Source organism: Quercus robur, chromosome 7 (genome assembly GCF_932294415.1).
Source record: "Quercus robur chromosome 7, dhQueRobu3.1, whole genome shotgun sequence".
NCBI classification, from domain to species: Eukaryota; Viridiplantae; Streptophyta; class Magnoliopsida; order Fagales; family Fagaceae; genus Quercus; species Quercus robur.
Window position 1 is genome coordinate 38,094,203 of NC_065540.1, and position 20,633 is coordinate 38,114,835.

The 20,633-nt window shown below is 39.7% G+C and overlaps 1 protein-coding gene across 3 annotated transcripts in view; it reads left to right on the forward strand.

Annotated features, from left to right (window-relative positions):
* The window catches only part of LOC126693318 (serine carboxypeptidase-like 46), a 31,935-nt gene extending 30,744 nt beyond the window's left edge, over positions 1–1,191 (forward strand). For 2 of the 3 annotated variants that reach the window (XM_050389261.1, XM_050389259.1), the window contains exons 7-10: positions 155–279; positions 489–587; positions 713–830; positions 911–1,191. In XM_050389261.1, coding sequence (XP_050245218.1) covers positions 155–279; positions 489–587; positions 713–830; positions 911–1,060 — 492 coding nt within the window. In that variant the 3' untranslated portion in view covers positions 1,061–1,191. Of the gene's footprint in view, positions 1–154; positions 280–488; positions 601–712; positions 831–910 lie in introns of all 3 variants that reach the window. The other variant, XM_050389260.1, reaches the window with a different exon arrangement.
* The last annotated feature ends 19,442 nt before the right edge of the window (positions 1,192–20,633 follow it).

A 20,633-nucleotide genomic window follows, 5' to 3' on the forward strand; every position in this document is an offset into this window, starting at 1 on the left:
TGGAGAGACAAACACACACACATGGGAGAGAGAAAAAGGTTCTAACACAAAGACACATCATAACTCCACTCAAAAGTCATTATAACTTTTGCAACATTTTCTTCTTATAGATTTCAGTTGATCGTTGCTTTATTCATCTTCCCTCTACCTACAGGAAGCTGATAAGAAGGAACTTGTCTGTGGAGAAGGTATCACAGAAAAGTATTTAAACAGGAAAGACGTGCAGAAGGCTCTCCATGCCCAACTCGTTGGAATTAATGAATGGGGTCTCTGCCGAGAGTAATGATATTCACTTTTTTTTTTTTTTTTTTTTTTTTAAATTTAAGTCTTAGTAAATTTGCATCTTTAATCACAATGCCATGGGGCTTTCCAAACAAAAGTCCCGGTAGGGGTGCAAAGAAATAGAGAATTTGTTTTGTTTTAATACATTATAATCCTTCCTCTTGCTAACATTGGAATTGTTGGGGTTCTTTGTTTTACTATTTTAGCTCCGATTTTCTACAATATGATGAAAAAAATAGAGAGATATCTATAATTGGTGTCATAGTCTCACTTGTGAAGTCTGGCATTCGAGTCTTCATTTACAGGTATGGTAATAATGTAAGATAAACTCTTTAAGCTCTTGTGCTATTTAATTACTTCGTATGTATCACGAAGAAGACAGAAAAGGGGTCCTGCTTATTATTTAGTTGATTTTGATGTAATTTGACAGTGGAGATCAAGATGCAGCAATCCCATTTATCGGGTCTCGGACACTAGTAAATCAATTAGCAAAGGAGATGCGTCTGAAAACAACTGTGCCATACAGAGCATGGTTCGAGGGAAAACAGGTAGATATGCTCATATAGTTTTCTGTTGAATGGTTGGTGCTAAATGGTATTCTTTTTCCCTTATTTATTTTTCACTGCAGGTTGGTGGATGGACACAAGTATATGGTAAAACCCAGCTATCTTTTGCCAGCATAAGAGGAGCTTCACACACAGCTCCGTCAACGCAACCAGCGAGATCATTTTCACTGTTTAAGGCATTTCTCGCTGGAAAACCACTGCCAAATGCTTGAACTTATCCAAATCATGAATAAGATAAGAATGTACTGATATTATTGATCTGCTAAAAGTTGTATTTGACTAGCAAGGCATGTATTGGTGCAATTGCTTTAAATAAGAATTTACTAGTATTATTAATCTGAAATTATTCTCAGAACTGTGCCGTTTGCATTTAAGATTTTAAGTCGTGTGGACTTCTTCCTTGAAGTGAAATTAACATACAATGCAGTGAAGGCCAAGAGCAATGTCTTTAGAACAATAATATTCGTTCTACAATGTAATCTTCAGAAAATTAATATGCTTTATGGAAAATCTTACAGCACCTAGCGAAAAAAGAAAGCTCTAACATTTGCAGGGTATGCAAGAGGTGATAGTAGGCACCTAGCAAGAGGTTGATTCCCAGATTCTATCTCTATTTGAAACTCTAAATATTGGTTTATGTTCATGTTTTGCTCGTTTCAAGAAACAAAAATGAAAAAGATCCCCTTTATTTGAAATGAATCCATTCCATGATTCACATTAAAAGTTACAAATCTAAATGGTGAATCCATTTCATGGTTCATGTCATTACAATTTTAAATGATGTGACACTTTTTATATTGTATCTATGATATTATTAAAATCTAAAGAATAAAAGACAGTGATATTGAATTTAGATTGAGAATGAGTCGAAGCAAGAGAAAAAGAAAACACGTGAGTTAATGTGATTCAGCCTTTCAACTTATGTTTATAGCAGAAAGCCTAAACGATTACATATTTACTATTAGTAGTCATAGACTCGCACGATGCGTAAAAAAATTTGATGATTTGTTTTTTTTGTTAAGTGAAAATGAAAATAGTAAATGAGACATATAAGTGTTAGCCCCAAATCCTCCTTAAAATTATGTGATTATTTTCTAACAAAGTATAAGTGATACAATTCCCAAACTCCAAGCTTATCTAGAAAAATCAATCACCTAGACAGCTGAACAAAACAAAGGATTCAAACTTTTGAGAGAGAGAAACTAGGAATTAGATAGCAATGTCACCACAAAAAATTGGTTACCTTAAAGTATGACATAATATATGCCAAAAATTAGTTTTATATCTTATACTTTCTATTGTAAATGGAATTCACAAAAATAAACAAAAGCCAAGTCTTCAACTTATGGTGAAAAAATTAAATACAAAATAAAAGGAAAAAAAATATGTAAATTACCTTATAGCGTCCTTTTGTTAAGGATTGTAAGAGCATGGAATCTTAGCTTTATAAATTTGATCTTATAGCTAGAACTTTACAATTTATAAAGGCATTCTCTTCTGCTCAGAGAGAGAGAGAGAGAGAGAGCGAGAGAAATGGACCGAATTGACCAAAGTTAACTGAAATACTATACTGATGTAGCTCAACAAAAGTATGTCAATAATAAATACTACGCTTCAGCTTTTAGATATTATATAGATATAAATATAAATAGGTTGCTGGTTAAAATAAACCCTAAGCATATGTATTGGAGTTAGGTTTGCCCCAATATGGTGACAACGTTATGTTGTCGTACAATGATAATACCATGACAATATAATAAGGGAAATGCTAATGGATGCCCATAGGGCAATGGTTAATAATTCATTTAAAGAAAATTTTTATGGGAAAAGAAAAAAAAAATTAATGTTTTGACAGTTTTTTTCATCTATATTTATATATATATATATATCTAAAAGCCGAAGCGTGGTATTTATTATTACTACGCTTTAATTGAGCCACATCAGCATCTATGTCATTATCTTTTTTCTTTTCAATTCCCTATAATTGTTTTTAAAAGTTATTTTTTTAATATTTACACTTCTCCAAACTTTCTCCGTCCCATATCTTTTCATTTCTCCACTACTTCTCCAACCTTTCTCTCTTCCTTATCTTTTCATCTCCCCATTACCCTCTACATTAATATCATTCTTCTTCTTTCTCTTCATCTTCCTTTATTTTTGTCCCTTCTTATTCACGCCATCTTACTATAAATTTGTCACTATCTCTTCCATTCTATGCATAGTTTTCTTTCACAAAAAAAAGGCTCTCTCTCTCTCTCTCTCTCTCTCAAATTTTTGGTGGATTTTTTATTTTTCTTGTATCTCTACTTTAGGTTGATAATTTTTTATATTCTTTAAAACTCTACTTTAAGTTAATGCGATTTAGTTTTGTTTTTTAAATTGTTATTTTTTTTCCCTCTTTGGTTGTTAAATTTTATCCTATTGCATTATAAAGAATTAAATATAGCATATAAAAATATAATATTATTCTATTACATAGCATGATTTGGATACATTGGTATTTATTGTAATTTGATATTTATTCTATTACACGGCATGATTTTTTATAGTGCTCAATTTAGATGTTAAACTATAAGATTTTACTAATTTTTGTTTATTTTCTAATCCTTTGTGGTGGACAAAGTACTCTTAATAGTTGGTTTTTTTTTTTTTTTTTTTTTTTTTTACAAGATAGAATTTCTATTCTAGCATAATCTAAGCGTATATGTGTGTAAAGTTCTCTCCTAGAGACTTGAACTCGGGCCCTTGCCCCCCACACCTCACAAGCATTTATACTTATGGAGTGACTACTACACCAAGGGTGCGCGGTGGTCTTAATAGTTGTATTAGAAGTACTCTATAATGTCATTTATTTAGAGAAATGCAAAGGTTAGCCAAACAAAAATAATTAGATGGGTGACAAATTTTAGCTTTTGCAATTTTACTTTAATTGTTATTATTATTTTATAACAATGCATATATAGAAATTTAATTCTTAGATTTTGCTAATAATTATTTATTTGATAATATTTTTTGGTGGATGAAATCACAATTTCTGCAAAGAAAATAACCTTAATAGATTATCAACAACAAATTGTTTTTTTTTTTCTATTTGGTCCATTTAATCATTGTTAAGTTTATTAATTTTCTATGTTACGTTTTTTGGTGTTTTAGATTGTAGGCAGAAAAATAAGGTTTGAGAAAGTTTATTTAAAACTAAAAGAATAATTTCCAAATTTTATATTCTTTTTAATGATTAACAAAATGTTATAAAAAAAAATTTTATTAAAAAATGAATATTTTTGTTAACTTGCCTTTTGAATTTCTGAGAAAAATTGTATTGTTTTCATTTTGGTACGACAAAATCTATATTTATGATTTATGATTGTCCTTATATTACATTTATGATTGTTCCTATAATAAATAAAAATATAATTATGAAATACATTATTCCTTATTAAATTAGTTTAAATTGAAAAAAAAATTAATAAAACCACCATAAAAATTATTATCACACGCAACGCGCAGGTTTACAGTTAGTTTCCCATAAAAGTGGTGTCAAAACCTTCCTATATACATATATATATATATATAAGTTAAAGTGTAGCATTTATTGTTGCTACACTCCTATTGAACCGCATCAGCAATCAACATTTCCTCTCCTTCCTTGTCTATCTATCTCCCCACTACTCTCTATTTTATCGTTACACTTCCTTCGTGTGTTCTAGTTAACTCAACTAGTAAAATCTTTTATGTTGAATAAGAGATTTGAGGTTCAATTTCCGCTTACACTAAACACCAATTGATGTCTTGGTTTGAAGATAAAGAGTTATCATCAAAAGCGAACGTCATAAGTTGAAATTTTCTCTAAAAATAAATTTTTTAAAAAAAAGGTTACACTTCCTTCATATTATTTTCTCTTTTTTTTTTTTTTTTAATGTATATTTTAACTCTTCTTCTCCTTATTTTATTTTATATAAATTCAATATTATTTCTTTTATTCAATTCATATTCCCCCCCCCCCCCCCCAAAAAAAGTAAGTACTCTCTCTCTCTCTCAAATCTGAACCGTAGCTTTTATTATTGGTACACTCTTATTGAGCCATATCAACAGCCACATCATCTACTTCTTTTCTACCTCTTCTTTTCTCTTTTTAAACTTTTATTATCCATATTCTTAATAAATAAAAAATAAATAAATAATTTCTTCTCCCTATTAGTCCACATTTACTATTAAACTTTCTCTAACCTTTCCCCTCATTCTTCTCCCTGCTAGTTTCTACTTTACCATTATAGCTCCTTCATATTTTTTTCTCTTTTTTATATTTTGACTCATCTTCTACCTATTTTATTTCATATAAATTTGATATCATTTCTCTCATTCAATCCATATTTTCCCCACAAAAAACTAGAGCTCTCCCTCTCTCTCTCTCTCTCTCTCTCTCTCTCTCTCTCTCTCTCTCTCTCTCTCTCTCTCAGTTTTGTTCTCTCTTAAAACTATGATTAAGGTTTATGGTTTTTTTTTTTTAATATGTGTTTTGGTATTGTGTTTTTTTTTTTTTTAATTTCCCATTGCTAAGTCTTCAATCTCCCTTTATAGCTTTGGTTGAATTTTGGTTTGGGTTAATAATTAGTTTAAAAAAAAATAAGAATTTAGTTTATATATGAATTTGAATATGCCTACCAATTTTTTGAGTAATAAGTTATTATAAAGTTTATCTTTTATTCATTTGGTTTTATTTTAATTTTGGTTAAAATAACATTATAATTTCGTGATGAGTTTTTTATTATTATGATAATCTCTTTATTTATTAAGAGATGAGAAATTTGAATAAAAATTTGAAACTTATAAAGTTTAGTTGTATATTAGGCAAATATAGTACACTACAACAAAAGTTAGATGAATATAGTTCCCCTTTAAAAAAAAAATTAATCAAAAAAACATAACAGTATGATATTTTTGTAGAGATAAACAGATTAAAAAAATACTTGAAATCTTTTTTATAAAAATAGATAATAGTGGAATTAATTGTTATTTTTCATATATTACACTACATTACATAATATTTATATATTCCCACGTATCACGTGGGTCTATGTCTAGTTACACTTAACTCAAATAAATAGATATGGGTAATTTTTTTTAATTATCTACATTGTTTGGATTAATATTGGATTGGATATAAATGTAGGTTGTATGGGCACTTGATGAGTTCCACATCAAGTGTGTACTAGGTCAATTTGGGTTATATAAGTAATAACAAGGAGATTTAGTTATAAATAGATTTGGGTTTTTAGGCTAGAGCATAGATATAAATAGTGTAAGGGGGTGGGCTGTGCTAGTGGTATTGGGCTGCCTCCTGTTGCACTAAGCCCAAGTTTTCTGGATAAGAGAGTCGGGACCAGTCCAGCTTCAACTTAAGGTGGTCCGCTTGTGCGCAAATTAAGCCAAGTCTGCCAGGAACGTGTTTACGGTAGGCGGAACTGTTTCAGACAAATTGTGGCAGACAGACATAATAATAATAGAATAAGTAGAAAATATCTACCCACTTAAATGGGGAAATGACCAAATAGCCCTTAACATCAATTACAATAACAACACTATTTGTTTTTCTTTTACAGAAGAGAGGGAAAAAAGAAATAACAGAGAAAACATCAAATGTTCACGGGTCAATCGGAATACTAGAGGAATTTGCCCGGAAATTCAATCCGCAGGAGTAGAACCACAAAGGGGAGAACATCCCTCCTCAAAGCGGTCAATCTCTCAGGAATGAATCCTGCTGTAGAGGTTAATGGCTCTGAGGGAAACGGGCCTGAGTGGTTTTCTGCGTAGGTGTTTTTGAGTTTTTTCCTACAGAGGGCCAGATTTCATGAGAGAGAGAAGGGATTAATCTACCGGTGCATGCCCACCTTTCTAACTCTCACTATTTCTTTCTTTCTTCTCACTATGTTTTCCTTTTCTATTTCTTTTAAGTTTTCTATTTCCTTCCCTAAGTTCTGTTCCGTGTTGTCCCCTGTTCACTGCAAGACCCTCCTTTTATAGTGCATGCCGTGACCCGATTTTACTATTTTAACCTTTAATTCCCTTTGTCTGGTTTGGGTGTACTGGCCGGCCATCACTGTGTCGTTTGTGTGTCGCCCTCCCATTACCAGACAAGGAAGAGTATTTTGTTTGCTAGTCTGCTGTGGCACCCTTTCCTGCCACGATCTGGGTTATTTCTCTCTCCCTATCCCTCATGGCATACACCTAATGGTTCCAACTCAGCTTGCCTCTTTTGGGTAGTAAACCATCCCAGCAGGACACCACCTCGAAAGAGCCTGAGCCGGAACCATAAAAATAGATTTTTCCCCTCTCCCCACCACCAAACCATGCCCTTTGATCCTCTAACCCCTCGACCTCACCATGCTCTGTATTGGTTGGGTACAGGCTGGTGGTGTCTGGGCCTTGCGCGTGCCTTCATTTCATATGTGTCCAAAACTTGCCTGCTGCCCATTCGTCTGCCGTGGTCTAGAGGCTCGTCATCTGTGCTTTTTGACCTCTTATGTGGGCTGTTCTTCGTTTTCCCACTTCATTCAAGAGCTAGGCTTTGTCTGATGATGGGCCTTACATTTCTTTGGCCTATTCCTTGGTTTCCTTTATTTCTTGCAATGTTGTACTGTTATTCCTACTGTAATAACTTAATCCAGTTGGACCTCTTTTAGGCCTGCCGTTTATTCCTTCTCTCAGTGGCTTGGCAAGGCCACTGTTTTGCTTTTGTTTTTACTTATGGGCTCCTATGTCCCTTTTGGCATCCTTGGCCCATTTGGTTTCTTTGGGCTTCCTTGGGCCTTTTGCTAATTTCACACTCTCATGGGCTTTTTACTAATTTCATTGGGCTTCCCTGACCCAATAACCTTATTCTTATCCTTGGGGTTTATGGGCCTGCCATAAACCCCTTACTTTCTTAGTTTGCATTACCTTGAGCCTGCGGCGGCCCTTTCTTGCTTTTCTATCTCATACACTGCCCATGGGATACTATTTCTTTCTTTCCGGGCTTCTTTGAGCCCATTTGCCTCTTTAAGACCCATTTGTTTATTTCTTGGGCCTGTGATCCATTATTCCTGCCGCTTAGGCCTAATGGTTTTGCTGTCTGCTTTGTTAATTCTTTGTTGCCCTTGTTATTGGGCTTTCTTTCTCACAAATGGCCCTCAACATTTAGCCCCCTGAACATATGAAACGTTCATGTGGTTCATATGTGAATGGAAAGACGTCTCTGCCCTTCTCTCTTCTCATCTTTTTTCTTCTTCTCTTTTTTTCGCAGGTCTTTTTTAAGCTGTGGACCTCTTCTTATATATATATATATATATTATACATATTTTCCTTCCTGCTGCGAACAGGGTTGTCTCTTCAAATTTCCCAGTTTGGTAGTTATTCTCTAAGCATAGCTACTGCTTCATTAATTTCATCCCATTCTGGTGGTTGACCCGTCACCTTCCTTTGTGCCGTTATTAATGACCTGGGTATTTAAGGAAGAATCCTTCTGCACTTTAAACACAAACTCCTTCTTTTCCAAAAACATATACTCTCCGTCTCTTACTCTTCACCATCTTTTCCCCTTCAAACATCCGTACCCATCTTCTCCGACTAAAACCTCTCACCATGTCGCTGGTGAAAAGCCAAGGTTATTCCCGCCATAAAGGGAAGGCAATCACTTCCGACCCTCCCGTCGTTCCTGATGTAGGCGAGGAGATGGAACACTCTGATTCGGAACAGTCCGCTGGGGAAGAGACACGGCGCGACCCCAACAGTGAATGCGCTCCTTTGATCGACCCGTGGTATGAAGTCCACCCTCACTTTCCAAAAGTTCCTGGTGACTATGCACCGCTGCCACCGGGTCATGTATGGCTTGCCCTTGTCTGGCGAAACCCCAACGTTTCTTGGGCTCCGTTAGCATCTTCAATCCCTGATCTGGCCATTCGCCAAGGCACCTTGCTTCCCATACCCATTCATTTCGAATTTGGGTCCGGCACTGCCTTGGGTTGGAGAGAATGGGTTGACAGTGAGCTTTCCAATACGGACTTTATGGGGTTGTTGCAACGAGCCGACGTCTTGAAGGTTATTGTCTCATCTAGCTGCCTGTCGAACTTCCGGGACCTCTACAACCTCCGACATTTGGTCCGACGGTGGTGTACCACCACCCACACCTTCTTTTTCTCGTGAGGCGAACTCACCGTTACCCTTGAGGATGTGGCCAATCAGTTACTCCTGCCCATTCTTGGTGATGTCGATCCTGCCACTCTAGTGTTTTCTCCGGAGGAATAGGCCATTGAGGCCGAATTGAGGAAAAAGATGGCCGTAAACGCCAAGTTGTCATACTGGGTTAGTTCTTCTTCTAAGTTTTCTGTTGCTGCTCACCGCGCGACTTTTATTGCATTTTGGCTTTGCAAATTTGTTTTTGGGTCCCACCCCCACTATGCCATAAAGCCTTTGTACTTTTGTTTGGCTATTAAAATATCTGTTGGGGTGAGCCTTCCGCTAGCCCCTATGTTCCTGAGGCATCTGTATGTCTAATTAGACATTCTTCGTAGTGATGAGAGTTAGGCTAGGTCCTGCCACATTGTTACCTCTTCCGTTCACTGTACCATACTTCAGCAGTTGTTGTTTGAGCGTTGTGCTCAGTACTTAACAAAGTGCAGATCTGCTCGGTTTGCTAAAGATAAGTACTAGATATGTCCGAGAGTAATTACTGACTTATGTGGTAGGTTTGAGTCCGATTTTCAGCTTGCTTTTTGCTGGTCTGGTTTGAAGCTCATTGGCTATTCTGTGGTTAAATCTTTTGATGAGGGCGTCGGTTTTTCTTGGAGAGCCTATAAAAACTTGGGTGCAAATTATACTTGCATGGATTCTACCATGGGTTCGTTTGTTGACACCATTGGGACTACCACCCCCTTGGTTAGCTTTGATGAAATAGGGATTACTTATCTGGCGGCCACTAATGTCGGATGACTGCCTTACCTAGCCGATTAAGGCATTAGGTTTGTTCACTATCCTGCCAACCGGGTGAGAATGCAATTTGGGTTGGATCAACATATCCTCGATGAAATTTCCTTCCTCATGGAATCTCCTACTTCAGTGCGCCCTTTCCTACGACATACTGCCTTTGAGTTTTGGAGGCAGCACTTCAACGTCGTTACAGTTCTTGGTTCGCTAAGGAAGGGTCTCGGTTATTGGGATGTAGTGATGACTACATTTGTGAATGAGCTAGTGGGTAGCCGTGGCTTCTCCCTTATTCCCCCTGATGGGCTAGGTATGGTTGTCTCGGTTAACCCTCGCTTGCTTCTTCCTTCTAAGTCTGTTTTGGCGTATGTTAGAAAGCAAAACCGGTCGGCCATTTTTGAATGGGACGCAGAGAAAAAAGGATGGTACTGGCATGCTGGTGATTACCCTCCCGGTTGGGAGAAAAAGGTCAAGGTAATAAACATTTCTGTACCGAGTAAGAAAGTTCCTGCCAAGCTCAAATCTACCGACAAGACCAAGCCAGCCACCCCACTACCACCTACAGGTGCTTCTCTGGCTAGCAGAACTCGTAGTAGCAAAAGGAAGACAACCCCTCACCCCGTATCTGCTGCTGAGTAGAGGGTAAGTCATCTCTCCCTTTTTTTTTTTTGACAAAGAAATACTTCTTAACTTTCTTGCGGCTAAACTTGCTAATTTCCTCTGCCTCTTTTCTTTTAGTCTAATTATAAGGAAGACTCGTCAGTTACTCGCCCTATTTTGCTTGATGAGCCCGAATCTGAGGTAAGTCTCTTTTCTTCACTTTTTTTTTTTTTTTTTTTTTCTTTTCGCATGTGCTCCCTCTACCATGTGTCTTTTATTTTTGCTTAATAATTCCTTTGGTCTTCATGTTGGTATTTGTATTCACCTTCTTCCCCTTTTTTTTTTTTTTGGAGGAGCCTGAACCTCTATCCATATATCGCCCTACTATCGAGGAGATTTCCGCCTCTATGGGTGTACCCATGGAAGGCTTTTTTGATGGGGCCGATGTAGTATTCGCAACACCCGCTCCCTCTACTGCTGCACATAAGGCTCCTACCAAAACTCCCACCCCTTCCGCCGAGCCGGTACCCAGAGAGGGTACTCATATCGAAGGGGTTGGTGAGACTATACCTTTGTCCGTTGAGACACCCACTCCTCTAGAGGGAGTCATTCCTCCTACCGCCGTTCAAACCAAGACCGTTCCTTCCGTTCTGCCGCTTGTTATTTCGACCAGTGACCCTTTTGCAGCTATCTCCCAAGCTGCAAAGGGCGGTGCTTCCCTTGTTGTTACCCCTTCCTCCATTCCTAGTTCCACTACTCTTGGTCCTAATACGGACTTATCCTCTGAGGGGTCCGATGACATTATTGAGGATCCCGATGATGCGCCCATCTTGAAGAAGAGGATTTTTTATTCCAATGAAGAGGAGAGTGCTTCGCCCGAGCCTGACTTCATGGGTATGTATCTTTCCTCCCTTGCTTTTTCCCCTTCTTTTTTTTTTTTGTACTTGCGTTTTGATGTGCATGAAATATATACAATAAAGTACTCACAGATCTACATATTTAACCTTACTTTTATGTTATTTTGTGACTGATTATATAATATCTTTGTGTTGTAGGTAACAAGGGCTTTACATGCAAAGTGAGGCTAAGCCAATTGAATCAAGCCAACTTACATTCAGCCAGGCATGAATTCAAGAAAAGACCAACCCAATTAAATTTAAGTCCAATTGGAGCAAGGAATTAAAGGAAATTTGTACCAAATCCAAGTCTAATTCGGATTAGGATTCCAGACTGCACATCAGTTAGTATTTTTGGTATAACTTTCGGCTCAGATGTCCAATCGAGATGATTCAAGTTGGGCTGGAACGATAACTTAAAGGGCTACAACTTTGTAGTTTACCAAAAGCCCAAATTATGACGTTAAATGGGCCAAAATAGTCGGTTAAGTGAAGCCTAAAAATCTGGGATTTTCTCCAAACGAGAATTCAACTTGTAATAGGATTCCTTGACCTATTTAAGGGCTCTTTAGGGCAAAATTCAGGGAGGCTGAGGCTAGTGCTAGGGCTGAGGGCTGAATGTATAGAGAGTGCGGCTACTTCTTTGGTTTTCTTCCACAACAGTTAGTTTTATTTTATTTGTCTAGTTTAATGTTTAGTATTTTATTTTTGTATTTTCTTTCAATTACTATGAGTAGCTAAATTTATAATTAGGGTTGAGGATGAAACCTTGTTAAGGATTATCAATAATATTTATGTGATTTGATTTTTCCCATAATAGTTGTTCTTTAATGATTTAAATTGTTCTTGCTTCATATCAATTGACTAAGATGAGATTCTAGATATGAGTTCAATCATGTTTTTCTCATGATTTAGGATTTTTCTTAATTAATTGAATGCTTGGTTTATTAATTCTTGATTATAAAATTGGATATCACTTGTGATTTGTCTATCAATAGATACAATTTATGATTTAATTTTTAGAATTTGATATATCTTGTGATTTGTTTGGCTACGAATACAATTGATGATTTGATTTTATACTTAAGAAGCGAAGAAGAACATGCTTTTGATTTTTAAAATAAGGATTTTAATGATGATATTTTCCATGATAGCAAGATTGATTTCTAGATTATCATGTAGTGGTTGGGAAAAATTAATGATCATAAATATATGCTGATATGATTTACAAGGCAGATTCCAAAACCTTAATTCCTTTCTCTTGATTGTTTACTTCTTTTTATTGCTTTATATATTTTGCTTAGTTTAACTATTTGTTTAATTTTATTATTTGCTTAGTTTATTTGATTGCAAACAACCAATTTTTATTCAACTAGATTAGGATTAATTTGGTTAAGGTTTAATTAATTTTCCTACGTTCATACAAGTCCCTGTGGGTTCGACCTCATTCTTGTCCAACTATACTTCGGTACGGTTCCTACACTTGCGAGTATTTTAAAATTTCACAACATGTTTCATTTGCATGCCTATCTTCTTGCTTGCAGAGACTTCTGAGGGGCCAAGAATTGCAGCAGGCATAGGAATGACTGCTCCTGCCACACCCATAGCGCCTATTCCTACTGCACCTTCCGCACTCTTTTCAGCCGTACCTACTGCTCCTGCTTCTGCTGTGCCTACCGTACTTGTTTCTGCTACACCCGCAGCCCCCATTCCTGGTAGCTCTGGCAAGTTTGCTTTTCCTTTTATTATATCCTCTTTTTCTTTGTAAATCTTCTCTTCCCAGACCACGGCTTCTCATTTTGCCTTGCGTTTTTTTTTTTTTTTTTTATATAGGTCCACTTCCTACTGCCCCTTCTCAGTTTGAGGTGGGTAGCAGCTCCACCACCGTCCCGGATGATGTTGCGACCTTCTTTGCCCGCTTTGACCAGCCGGAGGTTAACGACCTTGGTTCGGCAGACTTCTGGGCTTCCGGTCCTCCTTACGTGGATTTTTATGACTTCCGAGTCCCTAAGGATTGTGTTTCTCACTTGGTAATGATCTACAGCAGCCGTGGCGACTTTATGCAAGCATTTCGTCTTGGCCGTTCTGCTAGGGAGCATTTCTTGAAGATGTTAGGATGCGTGCTGAACGATATTGAGCATAACTTCATCGATTCTGTTTCTACCGAGAGAATCCTGCAGTGGAGGGCCGTGATTCAGGAGCTTATCAGCGTGGGCTTTGCTGTGGAGTTTGTTCTTGATCATCTTCGTGAAGTTGCCCGAGCCCTTTTTATGAGGAGAGTTCAGCCAGTCGAGTTTTTGAAGAAAGAGGTGGCGGATTTGGAGGGTCGTCGTGAGCGTCTTCTTTTCGGCATTAGTGGGCCCAGCCGTTTTGGAGACCAGAGTCTCATTTTCGGACTCCATTGATGATGGCGCAGTTCCCTTCCCTTTTCTTTGCTTTCCTGTTTTTGTTATGTCGCACAGAACACTTATATGTTTCCTACAGTAGTTATTTGGCGTGTGTTTGCCACAGTTTGGGTTTGTAATGATGCTACACTTTGCTACTTCTTTTACTATTGCTATGACATGATGCTAATACTTCGTACTTTTTCATTACATACTCATGAAAGCACGTTACAACTTTTTCTTCTGTGACATAGTCACTAGGAGGAATAATAAAAAAAAGGTGAAGGAAACATAAAAGTTTTTTTTTTTTTTTTTTTTTTTTTTTTTTAACAAAAGAAAGGGACAACCACATAACTCTTTCCGCTAAGCAAAATAATGTTTCAATCATTTCCCATTGATGGGATCCATCAAGTCTCTGCCATCCATTTGAGTTAGGCGATAATACCCACTTTGATGCGCTTCCCTTATCACAAAGGGTCCCTCTCACTTTGGTGCAAACTTAGATGGTCCTGCCAGACCTCACCTGACATAGTCTGCCACTTTTAACACTAATTGTCCTTCTGCAAATACTCTTTCCTTAGTCATCCTGCCGTAGGCTTCAGTCATCTTTTGCCTGTATCTATGGCTGCGTTCCTGGGCTTTTTCTCTCTTTTCATCAAGCCCTTCTAGGTCCTCGAACCTTTTTGCCACGAAGACTTCTCCCTCTTTTTCCTTTTCTTGCGTCTGCATGACCCTTAGGAACGGTGTCATTATTTCTGCCGAACTCACTACTTCAGTTCCGTAGACTAAGGAAAAGGGTGAAAAGTCTGTGGCTAACTTTGGTGATTTTCTGTAAGCGCGGAGAGCATCTGACAGGTGCATCGCCCATCCTCCCGTATACTCTTGGCTCATTTTGCTGATAATCTTTATGAGAGTTTTGTTTGTTGCCTCTGCTAGCCCATTCCCTTGAGGGTAATAAAGTGATGACCTGTGGTGCTTGACTTGGTAGAACTCTAGCATCCTCCTTACATCACTGTTGACAAATGGTGTGTCGTTGTCACTGATAATCTTGTGGGGCACTCCAAACCTCACAATTATATTTTCTTTGATGAAGTTTGTCATTACTCTCCCTATGGCCTTACGGAGTGGCACTGCTTCTGCCCATTTAGTAAAATATTCTGTAGTCACTAATATCCATATGTATCCACGTGATGGTGGGTTGACTAACCCTACCAAATCTAGCCCCCAAGTGTGGAAGGGCCATGGGGTGACCATGCTGTGCAAGCCCTGTGGATGGGTATGAATCAAGTTGGCTTGTACTTGGCAACTATGACAACTTTTCACAAATTCTGCCGCATCTTTTTTCATGGTTGGCTAGTAGTAGCCCATCTGCAGTAGGCATCTGTAAAGCTTTTTCTTCCCCTGGTGCTCACCACATTCTCCTGAATGCACTTCTTTTATCATTTCTTTTGCTTCTTCAGGGCCCAAACACCTCAAAGGGTCCCCATCATACCCCTTTTTGAAAAGGACCATGTTATGCAAGAAGTAACGTGTTGCCAACCTCTTAAGCTTGTATCTTTCACTGTGCTTCTGTGGCAGGATGTCTTCTGTTAAGTACTGTATGAAAGGGCTTCTCTAATCCTCGCTTACGAATACAACGTAACTTTCCTCCCTGTCTGCCACAAGCTGGCAGGTCTCACACTGGGTTTGGACTTGATCTGCATCTTTACCTATACTTGGCCAATAGAAGCATGCTCTCTGAAGTCTGCAGTAAAGACTGACTTCTCCGCAAGACTCGTAAGTCTTGTCGTGTATTTCTTTCAATTTTCTCTGGGCTTCTTCCTGCCCTACGCATCTGGATAAGACCCCACCTGGCATCCTACGGTACAACTCTTCTTTTACCAAGGCATAGTCTTTTAACATTTTTAATTCTGCTGCATCATCTCCTTTTACCAAGATTTCCTTTATGGGGATCTACCAATCCCCTTCGCCCTGTTCCTCTCAGAACTTTTCCTTCAACATCTCAATGATGGATTCTTCCCTCTTGCTGACTTCTATCCTGGTGCTACTCCCTTTGAAGATTATTTGCGAACCCAGTGCAGCTAATGCGTCCGCAACATCTCAAGGTTGAGAATTTTTCAACATCTCAAGGTTGAGAATTTTTCTTCCATTCTCTAGGCCATCACTCTATACAGGTCTAGGCTAGGATCCTTTAAGGAAAAGCTTCCCTTGGCCTGGCAAACAACCAAGTTCGAATCCCCCAATACTTTCAAATGTTTGACTCCCATTTCGAGAGCCGTGGCAAGCCTGGTTAAGTAGGCCTCGTACTCCGCCGTGTTGTTTGAACAGGGGAATTCCAGCTTAAATGACAGCGCCACTGCCTTGTCTTCTTCATGGTACAAAACTACTCCTACCCCTCCGGAATGGATAGTAGAAGACCCATCAAATTTCATTATCCACTGTTCTCTGACTTCTTCTGCCATGGCTACTTCCCCTGGAACTTCATCATCTAGTGGGAATTCTTCCTCTCCTGGAAACTGTGCCAATAAATCTGCTATAGCCTGACTTTTCACTGCCCTAGGTGTCCCCATTCTTAAGTCGTATTGTGATAACTGTCAACCATTGGGATATTCTGCCAGAGAGGATCGGCTGTTGTAATAGAGCTTTAATGGCACGGGACTTAAACATCAGCCATACTTTGTAGGCCAAGAAATAGTGATGCAACCTCTGCAAAGCGTATACAATGGCCAGGCACGCTCTCTCTGCCCTTGGGTAACAAGTTTCTGCATCTTTTAAGGCGCGGCTGATGTAGTATATTGGCTGCTCGACACCACCTCCATCTTCCTGAGCGATTAGTGCGCCGATGGCATATGAGTTGGTGGCCAAATAGAGTAGCAGTGGTCTTTTATGAATAGGGGCCTGCACCGTGGGGAGGTTCATCATTATCTGCTATAGCCTTTTGAAGGCCGTCTGCTGCACTTCCCCCCACTCAAAACTTTGCCCCTTCTTGAGCAACTTGATGAAAGCAGAGGTGATTGATGCCAATCTAGGGATGAATCTCCGGATATATGAGACTTTTCCTAAGAAGTTCTTTAATTCTTTTACTGTGGTCGGAGGTCTCATAGTTGCTATGGCTGTGGCTTTGGCCGAATCCATGTCTATGCCCCAACTATGAACTAGGAAACCCAGGAATTTCCCAAAGGACACTCCGAATGCGCACTTGAGGGGATTCATTCTTAACTTGAAAGTTCTGCATCTTTTGAATACCCTTTTTAACACACAAAAGTGCTCCTCTCTCCTCTTTGACTTAACTACTATGTCATCCATATAGTCTTCTAGCTCCTGGTGCATCATATCGTGAAATATGGCCGTCATTACTTGTTGGTAAGTTGCGCCTGCATTTTTTAACCCGAAGGGCATCACAGTGTAGTAAAAATTGCCCATGGGTGTTCTGAAAGCAGTTTTCTCTGCATCCTTTGGTGCCATTCTGATCTGATTGTATCTGCTGAAACCATCTATGAATGAAAACATGGCGCTTCCTGCTGCGGAATCTATTAGTAAATCCATGTTTGGCAATGGGAATTCGTCCTTTGGACAAACTTTGTTGAGATTTCTAAAATCTACACAGCATCTTATCTGGCCGTTCTTCTTCTTCACTGGTACTATGTTGGATAGCCAGCGGGGATGTTGAATAAGCTTAATGAATCCTGCGGCCAACAACTTCTGCACCTCTTTGACTATCTGCCCTTCTATTTCTGTGTGAAATATCCTGGCAGGCTGGGCCACCGGCTTGGCCTCTAGGTCTACATTTAATTTATGCGCAACTAGCCCGGGATCCAGTCCTGGCATTTCGCTATAGTCCCAAACAAAAACGTCTTTCAATTCTTTCAACAACAGTATGTGTTTTAACTTCTCCTCTTCTGTCAGGCTTGCACTAATTGAGATAGGCCTTGGTTCTCGTGAATCAGACCCTAAGTCAACTTCTTCCAATTCTTCCTTTACCACAACTTGTGCATCCTTTTCTGCCGTAACTTCCTTATCCTTCTCTTCTTCTTTTCCCAAACTTTCTTCAGCGACGCAACCCGCCAAACTCTTGTGTTGCCCTTTTTGGGTGGGACCCACTTGCATCTCACCTGTGGGCCCCACGCACCTTCATAACTTATACACAATCCTGCCATCAAGGCCTCAGACCCTGATGCACTAAGGTGTTTCGTCTGGCTCCGCGGCAAGCGCTTCTTTTCTTTTCTTCTTTCGCGCCAGTAGTTCTCTTAAATCAAGTTCTGGGTCGTCTTGGACATCTTCCCACCTAGGCACGAAGGTACCTCGTGGCTTTGAAACCAAGTTTTCCCTAGATGGAGTCCATTGGTCATAAAACATAGTTTCCACCAAGTGGGCTTCTGCCTGCTCGAATGGCAAGGGGTTTATCATCCTGCCATTCAATCTTCCTTTCACACATTGGTGGTAGGTGGATGGGACCAGTTTGTGTTTGTGTAACCAGGGCATTCCTAAAAGCACAGGATAGGATACTTCCGTTTTGACCACATGGAAACGAGCTAAAGAAGCTATAGAGCCTACTTTCAACCACAACTAAATATGGCCTGCGGTGTACTCACCTCTTCCACCAAACCCCATTACTTCCATCGAGCATCCTTGGATCTTTCTTTCTGAAATTCCTGCTACTTGCAAGGTGCTCAACGGAATGAGGTTTACGGAAGCACCTGTATCCACCAGGGCCCTCTTGATGGGGATTTGATTTATAGATTCTGCTAAATAGAGAGGCCTCCTGTGATTTGGGTGTCCCACCTCCATATCTTCACTGCTGAACGTGATTTATGTTGATTCCTGTAGGAGGGCTCTGTATTCTGGCATTTCTGCTGACAGGCATTCCACCCCTGCCCCGGAGGCTATACTTACCAAAGCCTACATGGCTATTTTCCTTTCTTTTGCTGTAAGTCCCAACTGGTCAAATAGATTTTTGAACTTGGCACTCTGCTGTAGAGTGGTAATCGCCGCGGCAAGTAAGGCCAAGTTTTCTTCCTCGTCTTCTCTCGGGTCTGCGCATATTACTACTACTGCTATACCCTTTCCCTTGTGGTTTAGGAGTGGGTTTCTTTGGACTTCCTGCTGGGTTAGCTCCAATGTGCCTTCTTTAATCCTGCGGTGCACCAGCCTACGGAGCGCCCAGCATTCTGCGGTGGGATGTTGTACATAGTTGTGTAGGCGGCAGAAGCGAGGGTCTCTCCTTTCTTCCTTCGTGGGCTCTCTGGAAACTTGGTTGGGTTTAAAGATCCCGTCCGCTATCCATTTGTCAAGCAGCACATCCAGCTCCTTTGGAGTACATGGTAGGGGTGGGGGCATATCATACTCCCTCCCCTCTGTTTTCCTTCTCCGCTTTCCAGTGGACACTGCCATAGCCTGCGGGGCGTTCCTTTTGTCTAAACTAGGTTTTACAGATTGAGCCGTCTTTCTAGCTTTCTGCAATAGTTATGCGAACTGGGAAATCTCTAGATTTTCCAGGACAGCTCTAAATTCCCGAATCATGTTGGTCATGCACATTTCTACTAAGGTCCTTTCTTCACAGTGGCCGTAGTAATCAAGTGCTATGTCCTTGAACCATTTGATGTATTCCATCAAATTTTCGCCATTCCTTTGCTTGGTTACTTGCAGAGTTGCGAGCATTACCGTTTCTTCTCCGTGGAAGTACTTAGTGCAAAATACATCCACCATGTCATCCCAAGTTGGGATCGATCTTGGTTTTAAGCCAACGTACCAGGTGTATGCCCGGTCACACAGTGACTTTGAAAATTCCTGCAGACATAAGTCTTCGTCTGCTGCGTAAGGGCCGAGGGTATCAATAAATTTGCTCATGTGCTCTACTGTACTTCCCTTCCTGCCATCGTACTGTGCAAAGGCCCTTGGCTTATACCTCTCGAAGTATGGTTTGCTGAGTACCTTTAGAGGGTAAGGAGGTCTTCGTGCGTAAAACCTCTCCTTTGGTGTTTTGGCTCTCCCTTACTCCAGGAAAGACGCTACTTCAACCATAGTAATGAAGCGCTGTTCAGCGTTCCGTGGGACACCTCCTGCCAGTGTCTCCTCTTTGTCTGTCGCATGATCTAGGTCATGCTGGCTGCTTTTTTCCTTTGTTTTGTCTGCTTTCAGTTGACGGATCTCTTCTATCATTTGTTGCTGCGAGTGTTGCAGTGATTGCAATACTTCAATGAAAGTGTTGACATTGTCCGCGAGGACTCTTGTCTGAGGCTGAGGATCAGCCCCCGTTCTGTTGGCACCTTCTGTTTGGTTAACTTGCTGTTGGTGAGGCATTGTTGGCCTAGATTCTGCTTGCGAGGATACGGCACTCATATTCCGTGTCGTCCTAGACTTTGGTGGCATTGTTTGCGAGGGGCTCTGTTTTCTTTTTTCCTTTTGCCCCTATCTGCTTCCCAACTCCCCAATGGAGTCACCAAATTGTAAGGGGGTGGGCTGTGCTAGTGGTATTGGGCTGCCTCCTGCTGCACTAAGCCCAAGTTTTCTGGATAAGAGAGTCGAGACCGGTCCAGCTTCAACTTAAGGTGGTCCGGCTTCTGCGCAAACTAAGCCAAGTCTGCTAGGAACGTGTTTACGGCAGGCAGAACTGTTTCAGACAAATTGTGACAGGCAGACATAATAATAATAGAATAAGCAGAAAATATCTACCCACTTAAATGGGGAAATGACCAAATAGACCTTAACATCAATTACAATAACAACACTATTTGTTTTCCTTTTACAGAAGAGAGGGAAAAAAGAAATAACAGAGAAAACATCAAATGTTCACGGGTTAATCGGAATACTGGAGGAATTCGACTGGAAATTCAATCCGCAGGAGTAGAATCACAAAGGGGAGAACGTCCCTCCTCAAAGCGGTCAATCTCTCAAGAATGAATCTTGCCGTAGAGGTTAACGACTCTGAGGGAAACGGGCCTAAGTGGTTT